Source organism: Hemiscyllium ocellatum, chromosome 5 (genome assembly GCF_020745735.1).
Source record: "Hemiscyllium ocellatum isolate sHemOce1 chromosome 5, sHemOce1.pat.X.cur, whole genome shotgun sequence".
Lineage (NCBI taxonomy): Eukaryota > Metazoa > Chordata > Chondrichthyes > Orectolobiformes > Hemiscylliidae > Hemiscyllium > Hemiscyllium ocellatum.
In genome coordinates this window covers 105486323-105507056 of record NC_083405.1, presented here as the reverse complement: position 1 = coordinate 105507056, position 20734 = coordinate 105486323, and the positions used below count along the sequence as shown (strand labels likewise).

At 42.5% G+C, this 20734-nt stretch overlaps 1 protein-coding gene across 5 annotated transcripts in view; it reads left to right on the top strand.

Moving 5' to 3' along the window:
• The window catches only part of LOC132815814 (partitioning defective 3 homolog), an 810799-nt gene that overhangs the window by 562396 nt on the left and 227669 nt on the right, over nucleotides 1–20734 (top strand). For all 5 annotated transcript variants that reach the window (XM_060825083.1, XM_060825081.1, XM_060825084.1 and 2 more), the window contains exon 16: nucleotides 18453–18636. In XM_060825083.1, coding sequence (XP_060681066.1) covers nucleotides 18453–18636 — 184 coding nt within the window. The remainder of the gene's footprint in view (nucleotides 1–18452; nucleotides 18637–20734) is intronic.

The window sequence follows — 20734 nt, the reverse complement described above, 5'->3', positions numbered from 1 at the left end:
TGTAGAGCACTATGTCAGTCTCCTTTAGTGTTCAATTTGTGTGCCCGCTATTACTTGAACTGTCCATTCCCATTTGTGCTTTCTGCAATGTTTAATAACTTAGTTTTCACCCTACCTCCAATTATTCCAATTCCCCATCATCAGGAGCGGTCAAAGAGAGGCTGGGTGTTTTCTGCTGTAACTATAACTTAAAGCAATGATGTTTCATGTAGTAGGATTGGAACAGGAGTAAACCAGTGAGCCCTTCAAGTCTGTTCCACTATTCATGACTGATCTGTAGCTTATCTCCATATACCTGCCTATGGCCCATATCACTCGTTACCTCAGCTTAACAAAACTTTATTCATCTCAGATTTAAAATTAGCAACGGATCTAGTATCAACTGCCATTTGTAGAAGAGAGTTCCAAACCTCTACCCCTTTTGTGTGTGAAGTACTTCCTAATCCCCCTCCTGAATGATCTGGCCCTAATTCTTAGACTATTCCCCTTTGTTCTAGAATCTGTAGCCAATGAATATTGTTTATTTGCACTTGCTTCCTGTCAATATCTTGGAGCTTTTGATCAAGTCAGCTCTTAACCTAGTAAATTCTAAGGAAAGTGAGGACTGCAGGTGCTGGAGAGTCAGAGTCGAAAAGTGTGGCACTGGAAAAGCACAGCAGGTCAGGCAGTTTCCGAGGAGCAGGAGAGTCCATGTTTTGGGCATAACCCTTTCATGAGGAATTCCTCATGCAGAATTATATGCAGATGCAGGATGGAGGCAGGGAGTAAGGAGTAAACGATAGGTGGGGATAGAACCCAAAGGAAGAGAAAAACAGTTGGACAGACAAAAGAGTCAATAATGATCTGGTTGCATGGGGGTGAATAGCTGTCAATGGAGACTATTAGTGGCTAACAGCTCACTCTCCAATGCTGAATATTCTGTATTCAGCAAAGCTCTCAGTCTTATCCCTCTGCACCCCACATGACGTCAGACTCTTCTTCCAAAATCTTTGCCTCTGTGCCCATTTCTTTGGACAAGAATCCTCTTCCCCCTCCCACCGACCCCTTTGCCCAGCTCCAATACACTCCCTCCACCTGGACCCCTCCCTTTGGCCTTTTACCTGTACTCAATCTGTTGATCGAGAACTGTCAACATGACGTTGGTTGCCTCCGTTTCTCTGTCCCCTCACCCAATCCAACCTACCTCCCTCCCAAACCTACTTCACTCCATGTGCTTACATCCAACCTTGACTTTGTTATTACGCCTGTCGATAAGGGTGGTGCTGTAGTAGCCTGGCATACCGACCTCTGCATTGCAGAGACTGAGTGCGAGCTTTCAGATACCACCTCCTATCTTGCCCTGGACCAAGAGACCACCATGGCACATCAACCATTGTATTAACTACAGTCACTGATCTTATTTCATCTGGTGCTCCCCTCCTCCCCCACAGAAGCTGATCGTCCACCCAGTCCCGCACAGTCCCTGCCTTTATCTCCTTCAGATAGTCAACGAACAGAATTACCCAGGCAGACTTATTGTTTCAACCTACCCCTGTCAAACAGAACTCCTCTCTGCTTAACTTGACTCAGTCTTTTCTCCCCTTCTCCAGTCCTTGCCCATGCCCATCTGTGATTCCTCTGATGCTTTGCACCAGTTTCAGAATTTCCAGTTTGTAGGCTCCAGCCGCTGCCTCTTTACCATGTATGTGCAATCCCTTTACACATCCGTCCCCCACCAGGATGGTCTCGGGGCTCTTTGCTTCTTTCTGAAGCAAAGGCCTGAACTGTCCCGACTCACCACCATCACTGTCCGCTTGGTCCTCACCCTCAACAACACAATGGTGGGCGGCACGGTGGCACAGTGGTTAGCACTGCTGCCTCACAGTGCCTGAGACCCGGTTTCAATTCCCGACTCAGGCGACTGACTGTGTGGAGTTTGCACGTTCTCCCCGTGTCCTCGTGGGTTTCCTCCGGGTGCTCCGGTTTCCTCCCACAGTCCAAAGATGTGCGGGTCAGGTGAATTGGCCATGCTAAATTGGCCGTAGTGTTGGGTAAGGGGTAAATGTAGGGGTATGGGTGGGTTGCGCTTCGGCGGGTCGGTGTGGACTTGTTGGGCTGAAGGGCTGTTTCCACACTGTAAGTAATCTAATCTAATCTAATCTAATCTTCTCTGTTCACTCCTCACATTTTCTTCAGTTGAGTAGAGGCAGGACAATAGATTCATTTGGGGACCAGAGGGATGCAGATCCTTCGGGGTTAGGCAATAGGTTTAGTCAGTGGATTTGGATTTGCTCAGGCTTGGAGGGCTGTAAATTTTCTCTGTTCAAAATGTCAATCATCTTCCTCAACTGAGGATTCCCCAGCACCTTTGACAACAGGGCCTTCAACTGCATCCGACCCATTTCCCACACTTGCACCCTCACCCCCTCTCTTTCCTCCCACAACAGCGTTCCGCTTGTCCTTGCCTACCACCCCACCAGCATCCACATCTAGAAGATCATCAGCCACTATTTCTGCTACCTCAAGCAAGGTGTGACCACTTGACACATAATACTCTCCCGTCCCTTGTCTGCCTTCTGCAGGGACCATTTCCTCCAGGACACCCCGGTGTACTCTTCCTTAACTCCCAACAGTCTCCCCAACCAAAAAAAAAACAGAAAGAGAGAGACAGACAGACGCATACACACCACCCGACGGCACTATCCCCTACAACTGCCGAAGGTGTCACACCTGCCTATTTACCAACTCCCTCCTCAGTATCCAAGGGCCAACCATACCATCCAGGTGAAGCAGTGCTTTACCTGCACTTCACACAATCTACGCTACTGCATTCACTGCTCACAGTTTGGTCTCCTGTACATTGGGGAAACGCAGCGTAGACTAGGTAACTGTTTTGCAGAACACCTACATCCTGCCTGCAAAAAAGACCTGAGCTTCCTGTTGCCTGTTACTTTAACACATCACCCTGTTCCCTGTTCAGTATCTCTGTTTTAGGCTTGCTGCAGTGTTCCAGCAAAGCTCAGTATAAGCTGCAGAAACAACACCTAATTTTCCACTTGGGGAACCTGCAGCTCACCAGACTCATGGAGTTCAATAATTTTAGGGCTCAACCCCTATCACCACACACTAGGCTTTGATATCACGGTCTGCCATTACACACTGCCTCTTGTAGCCACTAACAGGCTCCATTAACAACTATTCATCCTCCTGGCCAGATTATTATCAACTCGATTATCGTCCAACTTCTCCATCTTCGGACTCAATCCCTACCTATCATTTACTCCTTACGCCCTCCACACCTTTCTATTTACTGCATATAATGTGATATTTTCCTAAGTACTATCAGTTCTGAGGCAGGGGTCACCAGACCTGAAACGTTGACTTTGGTTTCTCTTCACAGATGCTGCCAGATCTGTTGAGATTCAGATCAATTAGAAATATACAAGGTTACTATATATGCATAGACTGAATGGATCAAATGTTGTTTCTGTTTTAAATTGGTGCTATATGACTATAACTACTTTAGAAGGCTAGAATTTCATTTCCACTTTCAACAAAGATAAGCAAACCGCTTTACTCTTATAATCTAAGATGTCAGAAAAGTGATTAAATTACAGATCCCCTAATGTAGTACCAGTTATTCATTGTCATGTTTGTTGCTTTTTTTATATAATAAAAAAATGCTCTAAGTAGTTAGGATTTAGATGACTGGATATTCAAATTATAACAAGACATTTGAAGGAAATTTCTGGGATAAGTTTTTGGAATAGATTAGGAAGTCACCATTTCAGTTGATCCTGTTTTCTGTATTTACGACCGAAGCAGATGCTGATTATCTCTGGCAGCAGGAAATATTCCAGTCTTGTCTTCGGGCTGCAGGGCTGGAAGAAGACAATTTATACAGGCAATGAAGTATTTTAAATATCTACACAGTGGCGAATGTTTCTAGCTTCTCAGCTAACTTGTACAATGTATTATAATGAATAGCTTGTGCAGTAATTCATTAAAAGAAGTGACAGAATTGACGAGTAGTGATAGGAAGACAAATTAACACACCTTACACTTTGTAAGAGAGGAACAAAAGAAACCTGTGGAACAAAGTAGTTAGGCAAATGCATCATTACGTAAAATGAAAAGATTTTACATGCCCCTCTAAAGCAGCAGATAGGTTGTACCATGGTTTATTGTGCTGATTGATATGTTCCACATTACACACTAAGGGAGAAGGAGTCCTTTTTCAGTTACTTGTGCGACGTTGACAGTAGGTGTCCAGTGATCTGCTGTCTAGAGTACAACATAATGTAAAGGTGTTTGTAATTGTTTCTTAAGGCATCCAGTCAGCTACAGAGTTAGCTGTGTTAGACTGATAGATGGTAAGTGAGAAGAGTACTGTTTGGAAGTCAGGGCTTTCATTTTTATAATGTTCCCTTGGTGCCCTATTGTGAATATTAAAGGCTCCTAACGCGGACCCAATTTAGCTAGAACCACTTCTCACTGTGCGGGGTATCAGTGAAGTAAACTGCTTCCATGTGCAGGAGTCCAGTTTACAAAATCACCTGGAACCAAAGAATTATAGCCCAGCAGGAGATCATTTGACTCATGGTGTCTGCACAAGTGCAAACTTTTCGACTGGAATATCTACTCTAAGCTGCCTTGTTCCTCAAATAATATTCGGGTAAAAAGTGAGGTCTGCAGATGCTGGAGATCACAGTTGAAAATGTGTTGCTGGTTAAAGCACAGCAGGTTAGGCAGCATCCAAGGAATAGGAAATTCGACGTTTCGGGCATGAGCCCTTCCTGATGAAGGGCTCATGCCCGAAACGTCGAATTTCCTATTCCTTGGATGCTGCCTAACCTGCTGTGCTTTAACCAGCAACACATTTTCAACCTCAAATAATATTGTTTATTTTGCAAATGTTAATGCAATTAATTTTCTGTAACAGAGTTGGCAGAAAATATTCTGATGGCTGGGGTGTCTAGGGCTGCTGGTACAGGGAGGTGTGCATTTGTATCAACTTTTAAAGCCAGACCTTTAGGAAATGAAATTCGGAAACACTTCCACACAAAAGGAGGTAGAAGGTCTGAACTGTTTTCTAGAAGCAGCAGATGTTGCTAGATGAATTTTACTATTTTAATTCACTCGTGGGATATGATTACCACTGGCTGAGTCAGCATTTGTAGCCGATTCCTAGTTGTCCTTGAGAAGATGGAGGTGAGCTACCTTCTTGAAGAACTGCAGTCCATGTGCTGTAAGTAGACTCACAATGCTGTTAGGGAGGGAGTTCCAGGATTTTGACACAGCAACAATGAAAGAATGGCGATCTATTTCCAATTTGGGATAGGAAGTGGCATTGAGGGGAATTTGCTGGTTGTGGTGTTCCACATCTTGCAAGATGGAAGTGGTCATGGGTTTGGAAGGTGCTGTTTAAGGATGTTTAAATTTCTGCAGTGCATCTTCAAGATGGTGCACATTGTGGTCCTGATTGGCACCACATGCATTACCTCCACCACAGACAATCAAATGGGCTGTTCATTCCTGGATGGTGTCAAGCTTTTTGAGCCTTGTTGGAGTTACACCCATCATGGTAAATGGAGAGTATATCGATTTGTGCTGTGTAGTTGAGGGACAGACTTTGGGGAGTCAGTAGGTGAGTTATTTGTTTCATTATACCTAGCCTTTAACCTGCTCTTGTTGCTACTGTATTTATTTGGCCACTCCAGTTTTATGTCTGGTTAATAGTAACCACCAGGATACTGATAGTGGGGGATTCAGTAATAGTAACACGATTGAATAGCAAGGGATGATGGTAAGGTTGTTTCTTAATGGAGCTGGTCACTGCCTGACATTTGTATGGCATGAATGTTACTTGTGAGTTGTCAGCCTAAATCTGAATATTGTCCAGATCTTGTTGCATTTGATGGAAGGCTTCGGTATCTGTGGAGTCGCAAACGATACTGAACATTGTGCAATCATCAGCAAACATCCCTACTTCTCATCTTATGATGGAGGGAACGTCATTGATGAAGCAGCTGGAGATGGTTGGGCCTTGAACATTACCCTGAGGAAGTCCTACTGAGACGTCTAGGAGCTGAGATGACTGATGTTGAACAGTCACAACCATCATCCTTGTGTCAGGTATGACTCCAACCATTGGAAAGTTTTTCTCCCAATTTTCTTTAATTACAGTTTTACTTCTTGATGCCATACCCAATAAAATGTGGCTTTGATGTCAAGACCGCCATTCTCACCTCATCTCTGCAATTCAGCTCTTTTATCTATGTTTGCACAGGAGGTCAGGAGTTGAGTGGCCCTGATGGAACCCAAACTGGGTGTCACTAAGCAGGTTAATGCTGCTTGATAGCACTGTCGATGACACTGTCTATCACTTCACTGATGATTGAGAGTAGACCAATGGAATCGTAACTGGCTGAGTTGGGTTTGACCACCTTGTTGTGTACTGGACATCCCTGGGAAATTTTCCACATTGTTGGTTAAATGCCAGTGTTCCAATAGGACTGGAACAGCTTGGCTAGGGGAATGGTAAGTTTGGAATTACAACTCTTCCCTATTGTTGGAATGTTGTTGGGCTCACAGCCTTTGTTTATCCATTGGGTGTAAGGAAGTAGGAGATGGTATCTCTGCAGAACATGATCGTATTGCTATATTCACTATCCAGTGGAAATCACTGGATAATGAGGGGACAGTTCTTCATTAAGGTTTTCCCCTGGTATTTACCACAGATTAGGAATAGTATGCTTTTGTGCAATTCAAAACAAGCATCCGGTTGTTTGGGTTTGGAAAAATCTTACGTCATATTAAGATGACTTTACAAAGTGTGCTGTTTTTATGGATGTGCATTCATTTGTGGCCCGAAGCATGACTAAGAGTGAAAGGATCATATTGTTTCACAACAGAAAATTAAGGATTGATGGTAAGGGTGAGGGAGTTCATTATCACAATCTCATTTTTCGCATTTGTAGATCCTTGCATACTCAGTTTATCTGTGTTCTATGACAGTAGTCCAATAACATATTTAAAAGTGCTGCCCTTCAGATGTGTGTGGGAGATGCTCCATGAAACAGTATATTCCTCCAGCAATCCCACATCAATAAATTTATGAATGTTTTCACAACCACACTGGAAATTTTTTGCCAAAAAATGTGCAGGCTTTTCCTTTTTTAAATTAGTTTTAGCAAATAGCTAATGTATTATTGTTATAATTTTTCCAGTCATCCAGGGAGAAGGTAACTCTCGAAATATAGCTCTCTCTATGGTGTGAGAAATAATTTTCACAATATTTTATCATTAGCTGATGACCAATGTTAGATTTACATTGTGAATCCCATGCACTGCAAATTTTAGTAAGTGTTTAATTTCTATGCTGGAACCGCTTGATGTTGTAAACACAATTATGCTGTAGCAGAAGGAATTGCCTTTGTCTAAGGGAAATATCCTCTGATTTCCTTATGTCCATTCCCTGCAAGTGTGTTCACTTAAAGAGAAGCCACGCCGCAATTCAAGTTATTTGGCGAGTCACCTCAAATAGTTTGAATTCATGTGGGAAACAACCATTTTCGAAAATTCCTCTCTGTATGGGTACTAGTAAAGCAGGCGTTCTAAAGAGAGTTAGACTGGACTTGACATGTTAACTCAGTTTCCTCCACAGGTGCTGCCAGATTTGCTGTGTTTCTCCAGTATTCTCTGCATTTGTCCTACTAAAATATGATTAGTGATACCCTTCTGTCTTCTAAGGTGGTGGTTTGTGCCATGGTAGTTAACTCTTGCTTAAGCATCACCTGGTGTTGCTCAGGAGCTGTAATCTGGCACAGATGTCCCTGCTGTATTTCACAAGTTTGTTTGTGGTGTAAAAAGAAGCCATTCAGCCCATCTTGTCTGCGCCAGTTTGTTAAAAATCATTGTTATCAACTGCCGTTCTCCTGCACATTAATTTTATCCAAATAATCGTCCAATTCCCCCTTGAATGCCTCAATTAAAGCTGCCTCCACCACACTTCTCGGCAGTGCGTTCCATACCCTCTCTGCTTGCTGAGTATAAAAGGTTTTGCTCACTTCACCCTTACTACTTGGTTCTGCCTAAGTACTATAATTTGCTGCAACAGAAGACAGTGGGATGAGGTGGTGGACAATTTGGTGGCCTTTGTTTTCTCTGGGCTCTCCACTCCAACGTTAGAACTCTCCATTTCTGCTTGCCTCTTTGAATGTTTCTCCACGCAGTTGCCTCCAAAGGTCACAGCCCTCACCAACTGTCACCGTTAATGTCCACCACTTTCAAATCATGCTTGCAAGTAACCTGGTAGTGGAGTTTTGGGCATGCGGATGGCTGCGGCCCATTTACCAGTTTACCACGCAAAAAGTCTTGGAGTATATTGTCATCACTCAACTGATGAATGTGCCCAAGCCAACAGTGGTTGTCAGCTTAATAATTAGTGGCATTGGCCATTTCAAGGACCTCAATGTTGGTGACTTTGTCATTATCACCAGCTGGAGCAGACCATCGCGATAAATAACTCCGCAAGCAGCATCCTCAATACATAAAGCACTTTCTATGATGCAGATAGCTCTCCAGTGTGCATCAGGATTAGAATGCAACCCTTTATGTCTTTTTATTTCAAAGCAGAAATCCTGTTCTCATAACAACATCAGTATTATAGCTAATTATGAAGTTAAGAAAATTGGAGGTGAGTGAGAGGCACAAAACAGAACAAGGATAGAGAATTCAAACGGTTTTAGGGCCACAGCAGGTTAGAGCTGAGTAGGCTAGATGTTGTGGTAATAATTATTTAGGGTCGCCCGGTCATTATGCCATTCAGCCCATCAAGTCCGTAACAGCATTCTCGAGAAATTCGAGCAGTCATAAGAACGTAGCAAATTTGAGCAGTAGATTATTTAGTCCATTAGGTCTGCTCTGTCAGTCAGTATGATCATGGCTGTTCTTCTCAAAAGTCCATTCTCCTACTATCTCTCATACCCCTTGAGGTCTTTAGTGTTTAGAAATCTATCTATTTCTTCCTAATAAGTCCCGCCCTCCGCACCAGTCCCATATGTCTGTAAACATATTTCCCTCAGTATCCATACCTTACCAAATTTCGTTTTAAACTCCTTGCCTCCAAGGAAAAAAAATCAAATATTCTCACCTAATTCTGTTGCCAACATGCCACATTCCTGGAAATATTCTGCTAAGTCTCCTTTTATACTCTCCCAAAATGTCCTCCTCCATCCTAAATTATGATAACTAGACACCATACTCTCTGTGACCTAAACCTAGAAGTTCAGCATTGTTTTACTGTTGTTTACTTAACGCCATTTTTATTTATGAAGCAGAAGGTCCCATATAGTTTGCTAACTGCTCACCCAGTATCTTCTTTCATCTTCAAGGGTGAACCCTTTTCCCTCTGCACTGTTTGGAACCTCATATGAAGAGGGAAAGTCTCTTATTTTTCATTTAATTACATTATCTCTGAATATGGGGAAAAGCCAAGAATGCAAACTGGTATTCCAGCTGTGGGGGTATTTATGTTATGGGCACAACTTGCATCAAACAAAACCTTGGATAATATTTAAAAAGTGACCGTGCTCTGGAGTAGGCATAATGAGGCTGTAATTCGTATCCATTTCTAAATTAAGCAATGGAAATGTCTGTAACATGGACTTAAGTTAATTTTATTCAGTCATAATTGTTTATTGCTAACTCAGAGTGAGGAGAAGTCTGTGACTGTGGACTTTTCAATTATGTCTTGAGATAAATACGCTATTGCCTTTGTTAACATTTTTAAGCAGAATTATTCATTATTTTCTCCATCATCCATTGTTTCCCCTTCATGCAAATCAAAAGGACTATTCAAATTGTCACTGTAGGATGGGGAAAACTTGAGAAACTTGACTTGACACAAAGCTTGGGTTTCGCAGATGCTTAGATTCCCTTGGCACCAAGGTGATGTTGGCATGCAACTGAATGTTGTGGCATTTATTTCCCCCTTGCAGCTACTTAATGTGACTCCATGGAATAACACATCTCCCTTTTAGTGTCAGAAAATAGATTCATGTGAAATGCCAGGAATATGCAGACTGTTCCACTTCAAAATCGCTCCTGGACAGGAGCACGTTTCCTCACATTGTGCGGAGGTGATGTGTTTGTAACTCCCAGGGTTCAGATACTGTTTCCTGTCACGTTCCCAAGTATGCACCGAACACCACCGTCCTTAGATGACATTCCAGAAGGGAAGTTATTTCATGAAATAATTGTAGAGTTGTTAAAATTGCTAATAGCTATTTTTATTTCATCTGAGATCATTACTTGGGCATATGTTGGAAAGAATATTCAAGTAGAAGACTGTTTCACAAGATACTTATATTGGCTTTCCAGATTTTTACTCCTTTTAAGATACGAAGGATTTCTGCGGCAGAGAGGGCAGAAATCATGATCTGTTCCCATGCTGCTTCAGTTGTGTCTGGAAATTAAAGCTGCAATTTCTGGAGAAACATTCATCTCATGTTTGTTGAGATAGATGGCTTACAATCAAATTTGTTTTCCTTAAACATATTATTTGAAACTTCATTCTCCCAGGCAAATAAGCAATACTCCACTACACTGTTGACTTGTGTCTTGCAGATGTGGACAATCAAAGTTAGTTACTTGCTATAGAATTCCTCCCCTCTTGACCGGCTTTTGTAGCCACAGTGTTTATATGGCTAGCCCAGTTTCGTTTCTGATCAATGGTAAACCTCACTATGTTGTTCAGGGTTGCAGCATTAGTAATGTCATTGAATGTCAAGGGGCAATGGTTAGATTCTGTCCTGCTGGAGGTATTCATTGCAAATATGTGGTAAGAATGCAACTTGCCACTTGTCACCCCAAGCCTGGATGTTGTCCAATTCCTGTTGCATTTGGACGTGGATTACTTCAGTACCTGTGGAGTTATGAACGGTGCTAAATATTGTGTAATCTTGAAGAAATACTTGGATGAACATAGCTATAGTGAGGCGACATCAGAACTCACTGAAAGTTCTGGAACTCTCTAGCTTATTCTTTTCTGTGCTGCTGTCAGCTACAATATTTCCATTTGCCAATTAGCAATTTCTCCTCATTGCTAAGGCAATAATGTCGCCACTGGCACAACCAGATGTTTTGGATGCACACGGTCAGTTATCTAAATATCATTGATATGATGAACTGGTCGCAACCTCCTAGACATCTCGACCTTTGCTGCAAGGGCATACTTGAGTGAAGGTGATGGGCACTGCCATTGACAACTGCAAGACCATTGCTGATGACTGACTTTGTGAGACTGACATTGTGAACAGCATTAGAAGAGATGAGTAGAAACAAAAAGCTCAGCTGACCAAGTAGAACGTCCAGAGAACAAAGAACGAGTAAACTGTGTGCGTTCTCAGTCCAGCATCTTGCTCTGCAGACACTGCCATGCCAGAGTCAGGCTCCTGAGCCACACCAGATGCTGTTTAATAGAATTGACGATCACAGTACAAAACGTCTTCAAGTGTGATGGAAAATTGATACTACACAGTTAAAAGTGAAATCAAGTTAGGTTGTGATCTGATGAGAAGTGGTCAATTTTCAAGTACGATGTCTTTGAATAAAATCAAATGCTTTCAGAAGCGTGTAAATCAACCGCCACCTTTTTTTTGATGTATTATGTATTAAGCAGGTAGACTGGCGTTTTATTCAGAATATTACCAGCTTACTACAGGCAATCAATCTTAACACAGCAGGGGAGAACACAGATTCAAACTTGTCCATGGAAGAAGATATTCTCCATGACGTGTTGCATTCCCCTGAGATGGTTTGAATCTTGTGCTTCAAAACTGGGGCAGAATCTACGAATTGCCCAAAAAGGAATCTCCTTTGTAAGCTTGCAGATAAAGGTAGAAGATGTTTGGTGAGGAAATGAGATGGAAGTCATTTGATGTTTTCAAAGAAGGAGTGCAACCAAAGTAAAACCAGATTTATATTTCGTTATAAAGTTTCATTTTGAGTGAATCTATTTATTTAATCATGCTTAGTTGGTGGGAGGAAAGAGAGAAGTTGGTTCTCTGGAGACATTAATTGGATAGGTCATTTGTTATTTTGAAGTCGCACAGTAAGACAGATAAAAATAAATGATTTGATCTCCTTCTCCTCTGGTACCATAATTTTCCTGTTGAATTTAATTGCATAATTTGGTGAGAACATTTTTTTAAACACACTTCTTTTTTGCCAAGCAAGAATGATGTTTGCTATTGTCAAATAGAATTTCTTGTCTCATTTTCATGTTGTGGTACTGTTTACTAAAGACTTCAAATAGCACATTCTGATTTAGCAAAACCCACAAGACAGGATGAGCGTAGCTTTGCGGTCTTTTGAAAATGGTTGATTTTGAGTGTTTAACTCGATGATTAACAACAACTCGGTACAGTTCAAGATTTCCTTTTGTTCATTGTTTTTAAAATTCATGGTGTTTGACTTTCTCTTTTATATATAAGAAAGTAGCAATTTGTTGAGGTGAAGTGCAACCACAGATAATTTGTAAAATTAACCACAATTCTTTTCAATATATTTGTGTAATGAAAGGTGGGAGGATTATGTCAGTTTTAGGGAAGTAATGAAGTTCTGAAGCTTGACAGACTGCCTGAGGCAGTCTTCTTGGGAAGCCTGAGCAGTCCCCTTAGAAAAGTAAGATCTGATTAAAACAAGCCACCGTAGTTTTACAAAAGGCATTTTCTGTGGACAAATTCATTCGGATTATTATGAGAATATATATACGAGGTTAGGTAAAGAGGAACCTAATACATATCTGATGTATCTGTTTCCAATAGACATTTGCTAAAATAAAACGCCAAGGCCTCATGGAAGTGGCATAATATACTATAATGGACAGAGAATTGGTGAAAAGATACAATGGAGGCAAACAAGGCATTTTCAAGTTTTCAGTTTATGACTGGTGAAGTGCCAAAGCATCAGTGCTGATGCTTCAGCTATTTAAGCTCCATGTTAATGATCTCAATAGTGTATCTAGATTTGTTGCTGGTCGCCTCTGAGATATAGGAGCAGAATATTAGTCTATTCAACCCATTGAGTATGCTCTGTCATTTGATCAAGTCAGATGTTTTTCAATTCCATTCTCCTGCCTTCTTCCATAACCTTTTATCCCCTAATTAATCAAGAACTTATCAATCTCTGTCTTAAATGCACTCAACGACTCAGTCTCTACAGCCTTCTGTGGCAATGCATTCCACAGATTTTACCACCCTTTGGCTAAACAAGTTCCTCCCCATCTCAGTTCTAAAGGATTATCTCTTCACTCTGAGGCTGTGCCTTCTGGTTCCAGTCTCTCTCATTAGTGGGAACATCATCTCCATGTTCGCTGTATCCAGACCTCTCAGTAGTTTGAGTAAAAAGTGAGGTCTGCAGATGCTGGAGATCAGAGATGAAAATGTGTTGCTGGTTAAAGCACAGCCGGTCAGGCAGCGTCCAAGGAACAGGAAATTTGACGTTTCGGGCAAAAGCCCTTGTAAATTTCAATGACATGCCCTTATTCCCAATTACTCTGCTTCCGTCGCATCTGCTCCCAGGAGGACCAGTTCCATCACAGAAAGTCTGAGATGGTCTTCTTCTTCAAAGACTGCAATTTCTCCTTCCAGGTGGTCAGCAATTCCTTCCAACGCATCTCCACTTCCGGCACCTCCATCCTTGGCCCCCACCCCTCCATTCACAACAAGGACAGAACACCCCTGGTTCTCAACTTGCCCTCACCAACCTCTGAATACACCGCATCATCCTCCACCACTTCCGCCATCTACAAACAGACCCCATTGCAGATATATATCCCTCCCCACCCCTGTCTGTGTTTCGGAGAGACCATTCCCTCCATGACTCCCTTGCGAGATTCATGCCCCCCCCCCCCCCCCCCCCCACAAGCCCACACCCCACTTCCGACACCTTCCCCTGCCAACGCAAGAAGCAAAAAGCTTGCACCCACACCTACCCCCTCACCTCTGTCTAAGGCCCAAATGATCCTTCCACTACCAACAGAAATTTGCCAGTGCATCCAAAAAATCATCTACTGTATCCGTTGCATCCGATGTAGTCTCCTCTACATAGGGGAGTCAGGGTGCCAACTTGTGGATCATTTCAGAGAGCACCTCTGGAACGCCTGCACCAACTACCCCCACTGCCCCGTGGCCGAACACTTCAACTCCCCCTCCCAGGCCATCAAGGACATGCAGGTCCTGGGCCACCTACATCGCCAAGCCCTTACTATTCGATACCTGGAGGAAGAACTCCTCATGTCCCGCCTTGGGACCCTCCGACCTGATGTGATCAATATGGATTTCACCAGTTTCCTCATTTCCCTTCCTTCCACCTTATCCCAGTCCCAAGCCTCCCACTCTACATGCCTTCTTGACCTATCCATCTGCTCCATCTCCTCTCCGACCTATCAACTCCCCCCACCCACTTTCATCTACCTATCACATTCTTCACTAACTTCTCCCCCAGCCCATCCCCTCCCATTTATCTCTCAGCTTCCTGGCCCACAAGTCTCATTCCTGATGAAGGGCTTATGCCCGAAACATCAACTCTCCTGTTCCTCAGATGCTGCCTGACCTGCTGTGCATTTACAACACCACACTCTCTACTCTAATATCCAACATCTGCAGTCCTCACATTCTCTGAATGAGATGCCCCTGACCTCTAAACTCCATTGAATTCAGACCCAGAGTCCTCAACCACTTCTCATATATGATAAGCCCAGTACCCCCGCCATCACTTTCATAAATGTCCTCTGAATCCCTTCCAAGGCAAGCACGTATTTTCTTAGATTCACGTACAAAACTGCTCACAAAATTCCAGAAATTGTTTGATCAGAGCTTTATACAGCCTCAACAGTACATCCCTGCTTTTGTATTTTAGCCTTCTTGAAATGAATGCAAACATTGCATGTGCCTTCCTAACTGCCAACTGAACCTGCATGTTAACCTGAAAGCAATTCTGAGCTGGGACTCATTAGGACGTCTCTAAATTGGATTCTTTTGTGGAGAGAACACGTAGTCTGCAACAAGATACAGCTGAGTTAAGTGAATGGGCAACACGATGGCAGATGGAGTTCAATGGGCAAGTGGGAGAATGTATAGTTTTTCATTTTGGTTTAAAACGCAATAGCATAGATTTTTTTTGAGAAGTGTGAGGCATGTAAAGGATGTACTTGTATGAATACCACAAGTTGTTATTATGCAAGTTCAGCAAGCAGTTGGGTTGGCAAATAGGATATTAATCTTTATTAAAAGGGAATTGGAGTATAAGAATAAAGAAGTCCAGTTCCAGTGGTACAGAGCATTGGTGAGAGCACATTTTTGGGCTTCATAATTAAGAAATGATGGATATGCATTGAAGGGAAGATGATGGCTGAGTGGTAATGCCATAAGACTTGTAATTTAGTGGCCTAAGCTGAAGCAGACGTAGAAGTAGGACTAGGCCATTCGACCAATTGAGCCCATCCCATCATTCAACATGATCATGGCCGATCTTCTGTCTGAACATGATACTTCCATCCTCTCCCCATACCCCTTGACTCTTGCTTAACAATATCCAATGAATTGGTCTCCACAGCTTTCTGTGATGGAGAATTTCACTGATGCACCATCCTCTGAGTGAGCGTTTGTTCTTAACTGCTTGCAGCAACTGAAGGCTTGCATATAATAATTGATGCCCAAGAACACCATGTCTCTTTATGCATCAACATTTCCCAATCTATCACCATCTAAATTCTACTCCACCCTCGTTGTTGTTTTAACTGAAGTGGACAACTTCACATTTGCCCACATTATACTGCATCTGCGATGTGTTTTCCCGCTCTCTTAACTTGTCCAAATCATCCAGAAGTAACCTGGACATCTTTCACACTCTTCAAACTCAAGCCCTGTTTCATGTCATCATTCCCTGCTCAAGATTGATGTGTATTGTGAATAGCCATGCCCTTGGGACAATGTTTCAAATCTCACCACAACAGCTGGTGGAATTTAAATTGAATGAATAAATCTTCTATTTAAAACTTGTCACTGTGATGGTAGCCATTAAAGACATCAATCGTCATGAAAAACCATCTGGTTCACTAATACCTGGAGGGAAGGACTGCCTTTCTTACTTGGTCTGGCCTACATTCACCTCCAGAATGCCCAATGAAATAGTCTAACTAGTTATTCAGTTCAAGTGAAATTAAGGATGTGCAACAAGTGCTGGTCTCAATAGTGACACCCACCTCCCATGAAAGAGAAAGTAAGTGGTGCAGCAAATTTCACCAACTTGGTCCATAAGAATAAGAGTTCCTCTAAGATGAGAAAGTTAGTAAATTGGACATATATTATTTTGCAGTTGAGAAGAATGAAAACATAATATTATTGAAACATAAAACACTGTGTAAGGTAAATGCTGAGAGCTTGTTTCCACTGATCAGGGAATCTAGAACATAGAACATTACAGCGCAGTACAGGCCCTTCACCCCTGATGTTGCGCCACCCTGTAAAACCAATCTGAAGTCCATCTAACTTAGACTTATTCCATTCTCGTCCATATGCCTATCCAGTAAAGCCCATAGAAGACGGAGGGTGGTAGTAGATGGAAAGTATTCAGCCTGGAGCTTGGTGACCAGTGGTGTTCCAAGGGACCTGTTCTGCGACCTCGGCTTTTTGTGATTTTTATAAGTGACTTGGAAGTGGAAGTGTGTGTTAGTAAGTTTGCATATGACACAATGGTTGGTGGAGTTCTGGATAGCATGGAGTGCTGATGTAGGTTGCAACGGGACATTGATAGGATGCAAAACTGGGCTGAAAAGTGGCAGATGGAGTTCAACCTGGAAAAGTGTGAAGTGATTCATTTTGGAAGGTCAAATTTAAATGCAGATTACAGGGTTAAAGGCAGGATGCTTGGCAGTGGGGAGGAATAGAGGGATCTTGGGGTCCGTAGATTCCCTCAAAGTTGCCACCCAAGTTGATGGGGTTGTTAAGATGGCGTATGGTGTCTTAGCTTTCATTAGCAGGGGGATTGAGTTTGCAATGTTGTGTTTGGTTCTGCGCACCTCACTATGGCAAGGATGTGGAAGCTTTAGAGAGGGTGCTGAGGAGATTTACCAGGATGCTGTGTGGACTGGAGGGCTTGTCTTATGAAGAAAGGTTGAGAGAGCTTTTCTCATTGGAGCAAAGAAATATGAGAGGTGACTTGATGGAGCTGTACCTGACGATGAGAGGCAGAGGTAGAGCAGATAGCCAGAATCCCATTTCCCAGGGCAGAAATGGCTATCACGAGGGGTCATAATTTTAAGGAAAGTATAGGGGAGATGACAGAGGTAGGTTCTTTATTACAGAGTGGTAGGTGTGTGGAATGCACTGCCAGCAGTCGTAGTAGAGTCCAATACATTAGGGACATTGAAGCAACTCTTGGATGGGTACAAGGATGATAGTAAAATTAAGGGTATGTAGGTTAGTTTGATCTTAGAGTAGGTCAGCACAACATCAAGGGTTGAATGGCCTGTACTGTGCGTATTGCTCTATGTTCTGTCAGCCAATATTCTATTGAATGGTGGAGCAGGTTTGAGTCAACACATTTGCATATGGTGGTATGTTTTACTCAGCCATGTGATGCCGTGTTTTGCCATCCCTGCCATTATAGGGCTTAGAAAAGCTCACCTTTTGAGTTGTGAAATTTTAATAATATGTTTTAAAATTATTGCGTTCTAAAAATACTGTGGTCTGCAGGTAACAGAGTTTATTCTCTTCCTTAATTCTTAAGATGTATGAGGCCTGTCTCCTCCTTGTAAAAGAAAAATGCCTCTATAGTATAACCAGTCAGTAATTGCTTTCTCATTAATCCTCTTCCTGTTGCCTCCCTCCACCCACAAACTTTCATGGTGCAAACAACCTTGTTCTGGATGCCTGGCAGTGCTGCTATTGATCTAGGAGGGAAAATGGCAATTGTTTGGCTTTGGGTGTTCAACTTCACTTCTGTGCCCCGCACCCCCTCACAACCTACCCACAAGCGCACCACTTATTAGCTTGCTTGTTTTTCTCTGTCTTACCCAGTGGAATGGTGTCCTGCTGCTTTTGCATAGCTCTCCTAGTAATGCAGCTAAGATCAAAAAGAGTGGTCCAGACCTTCCTTTCATTAATACATTTATGTTATTCAGCTGATCAAGGTAATTATGAATTCATTCAGTGAAAGAAAACATATTTTCTTTATTTATGTGAACAAATGGGATTCAGTGTTAAAACTGGTAATATTTATTCTGATCAGCAACTTGGACATGGGATTTTATAACATCTGAAACCTGCTGCAAGAGAGGATTGAAAAGTGAAATGTTTGCAGCTTTTGAAGGTATTTGTAATTTTAATTGTAATGCAGTATGAAGTGAGTGCTGATCATCACATTACTGTGATTTTTTTGAGTTAAATCATTGTTTCTGTGAACAGGTAACTACCATATGTCTCCGACGGTGAACATGACCCAGGATGACACTGTTATTATTGAAGATGACAGGCCACCTGGCAATCTTCCTCGACTACCCAACCAGCCATCTGTGGATTATCATCAAGAAATAAATTCTGTAACTTCTGGTCTGTGGGTGAAAGAACCTGATAAAGATAAAACTGATGGGTAAGAGCGCTGATCCAATTAATTCTTGGTTTTCTAACACCACTTTTTCAAACTGTTGTTACTGATAGCTTGTGAAGATTAAGTTAGAAAATGGATTAGCCATGGGAAATGCAGAGATATGTAGATGGGGGGCCGCAGATCGGGGTGGGGTGTTCTTTGGAGCATTGGTGTGAACTCAATAGGCAGTTGGCTGGGTTGGATTTGTTCTGCCTGATGTGGATGGGATGATAGACAGAAACATTGTGGGAAGTATTGTGGTACTGTGGTAGTGTCCCTACTTCTGGGCATGAAGATCTGGGTTCAGGTCCTACCTGATCCGGAGAGTATCATGAGATGTCTGAACAAAATTATTAAAATACAGGTAGGAGACCTTTTATCCAAACATACAAAAACCGAAAAGTTTCGCAATATGAAGTTTTTTCATGAAGTTTTTTTCTCAATAACAAGGCTGTTTGGTGAGTAGTTAACCCAAGTTGACACCCACTTGCTGCATGTCACTCAGATGGGACATGGGAGAAGGTGTGGCCAAGCACTGACAGGCCTAGGGTTTCTCTGTGAACGCCCCCAAGTCGACACCCACTCGATGCGTGTCAATCAGATGCGACATAGGGGGACATGGCCAAGCACATTCTTATTTCAAAGTTTGCTCCTCCGGCAAGATTTTTAAAAATGTTACCATTAAACTGTCACTTATTCTGAAAACCGAATAATTCCAAATTCCAAAAAAGCTGTAGCTGAGTACTTTTCCATAGTGCAAGCTGGATCTTAGCATTGTAATTGTCCTGGAACAGCTTGGCTGGAGGTATAGCTAGATATGAAACACGATCTTCAGTTCTACTGCCGGAATTAAATCAGGACCCATAGTTTTGCAGTAACCAGATACTTCTATCATTTTTGAATATCATGTGAATTGAATGTGTTGACTGAAGTCTGGCATCCGTGATGCTGGTGTGTTCATGAGGAGGCCAAGAAGATCACCCATCAGCGCGCCTCTGGCTGGAGGTACTGACAAACGGTTCAACCTCGTCTTTTGTACTGATAGTTTGAGGCTCCCTCATCTTCAAGGATGGAAATATTTATGGAGCTACCTCCACCATTCATGACTGACAGGGGCACGACTGCAGAACTTAGGCCTGTCCCAGTTGTGGGATCACTTAGCCCTGTCTACTGTGTCCTGCATACAGTGGTTGGCCTGGAAGTAGTCCTGGGTTTTTCCTTGCTGGTTCTCTCACCACCTGCATCAGACTCAATCTAGTAGCTCTGTGCTTTCGGGCTCAACCAACTCTGTAGCAGTGCGGTCAAGCCCCTCTTGGTGTTGGAGATTGAAATCCCCCATCCAGACAATATTCCATATCCAAGCCACCTTTGGTTCGCCGTCCATGTGATATTCATCGTGGCAGAACACTGGTTCTCAATCAAGGGTGGGCGGTACATGGAAATCAACAGGCAGTTTCCCTGCCTATTTTTAACCTGATGCCATGAGACCTTCTGCTGTTCAGAGTGAATATTGTGGATTCCCAAGGCAACTACCAGTCAATTGCATACTACTGTGCTGCCGCTTCTGGTCGGTCTGTTCTGTCGGTAGGACAGGACTTGTCCAGGAATGGTAATGTGTTGTCTGAGGCATTGTCATTTACATAAACTCATAATTGATCGACAGTGTTACATGATTGGCCTATGGAACAATTCTCCCAGTTTTGGTGCAAGCCTGCAGATGAGACTTTACAAGGGCTTTTGGGCTGCATGTGTTGTTGCTATATCTGGTGCCATGGTCAATGCCGAGTCACCCAAACATTTCATTTCTTTCATCAGGATTCTATTGGAATGACATCCACTTAGTTTTCTAAATAATTAGATTTCCAGTTGAAATGTACATCGTGAAATGCCACAGGCATGGATAAATAAATCTCCCTTTGTATATCTCCTAGAACAATAATCTAATCTAATCTATTCTAATATGTCAGATAGTTCAACAAGCAATGCTATTTTATTCAAAATTCTAAATATCTCTCCTTTGCCAAATGAAGACCCAGCTGGTGGTTACAACAAAACATATTGATGCACTGCTACCTCCTGTACTGACTTGTTCATTTGTTGC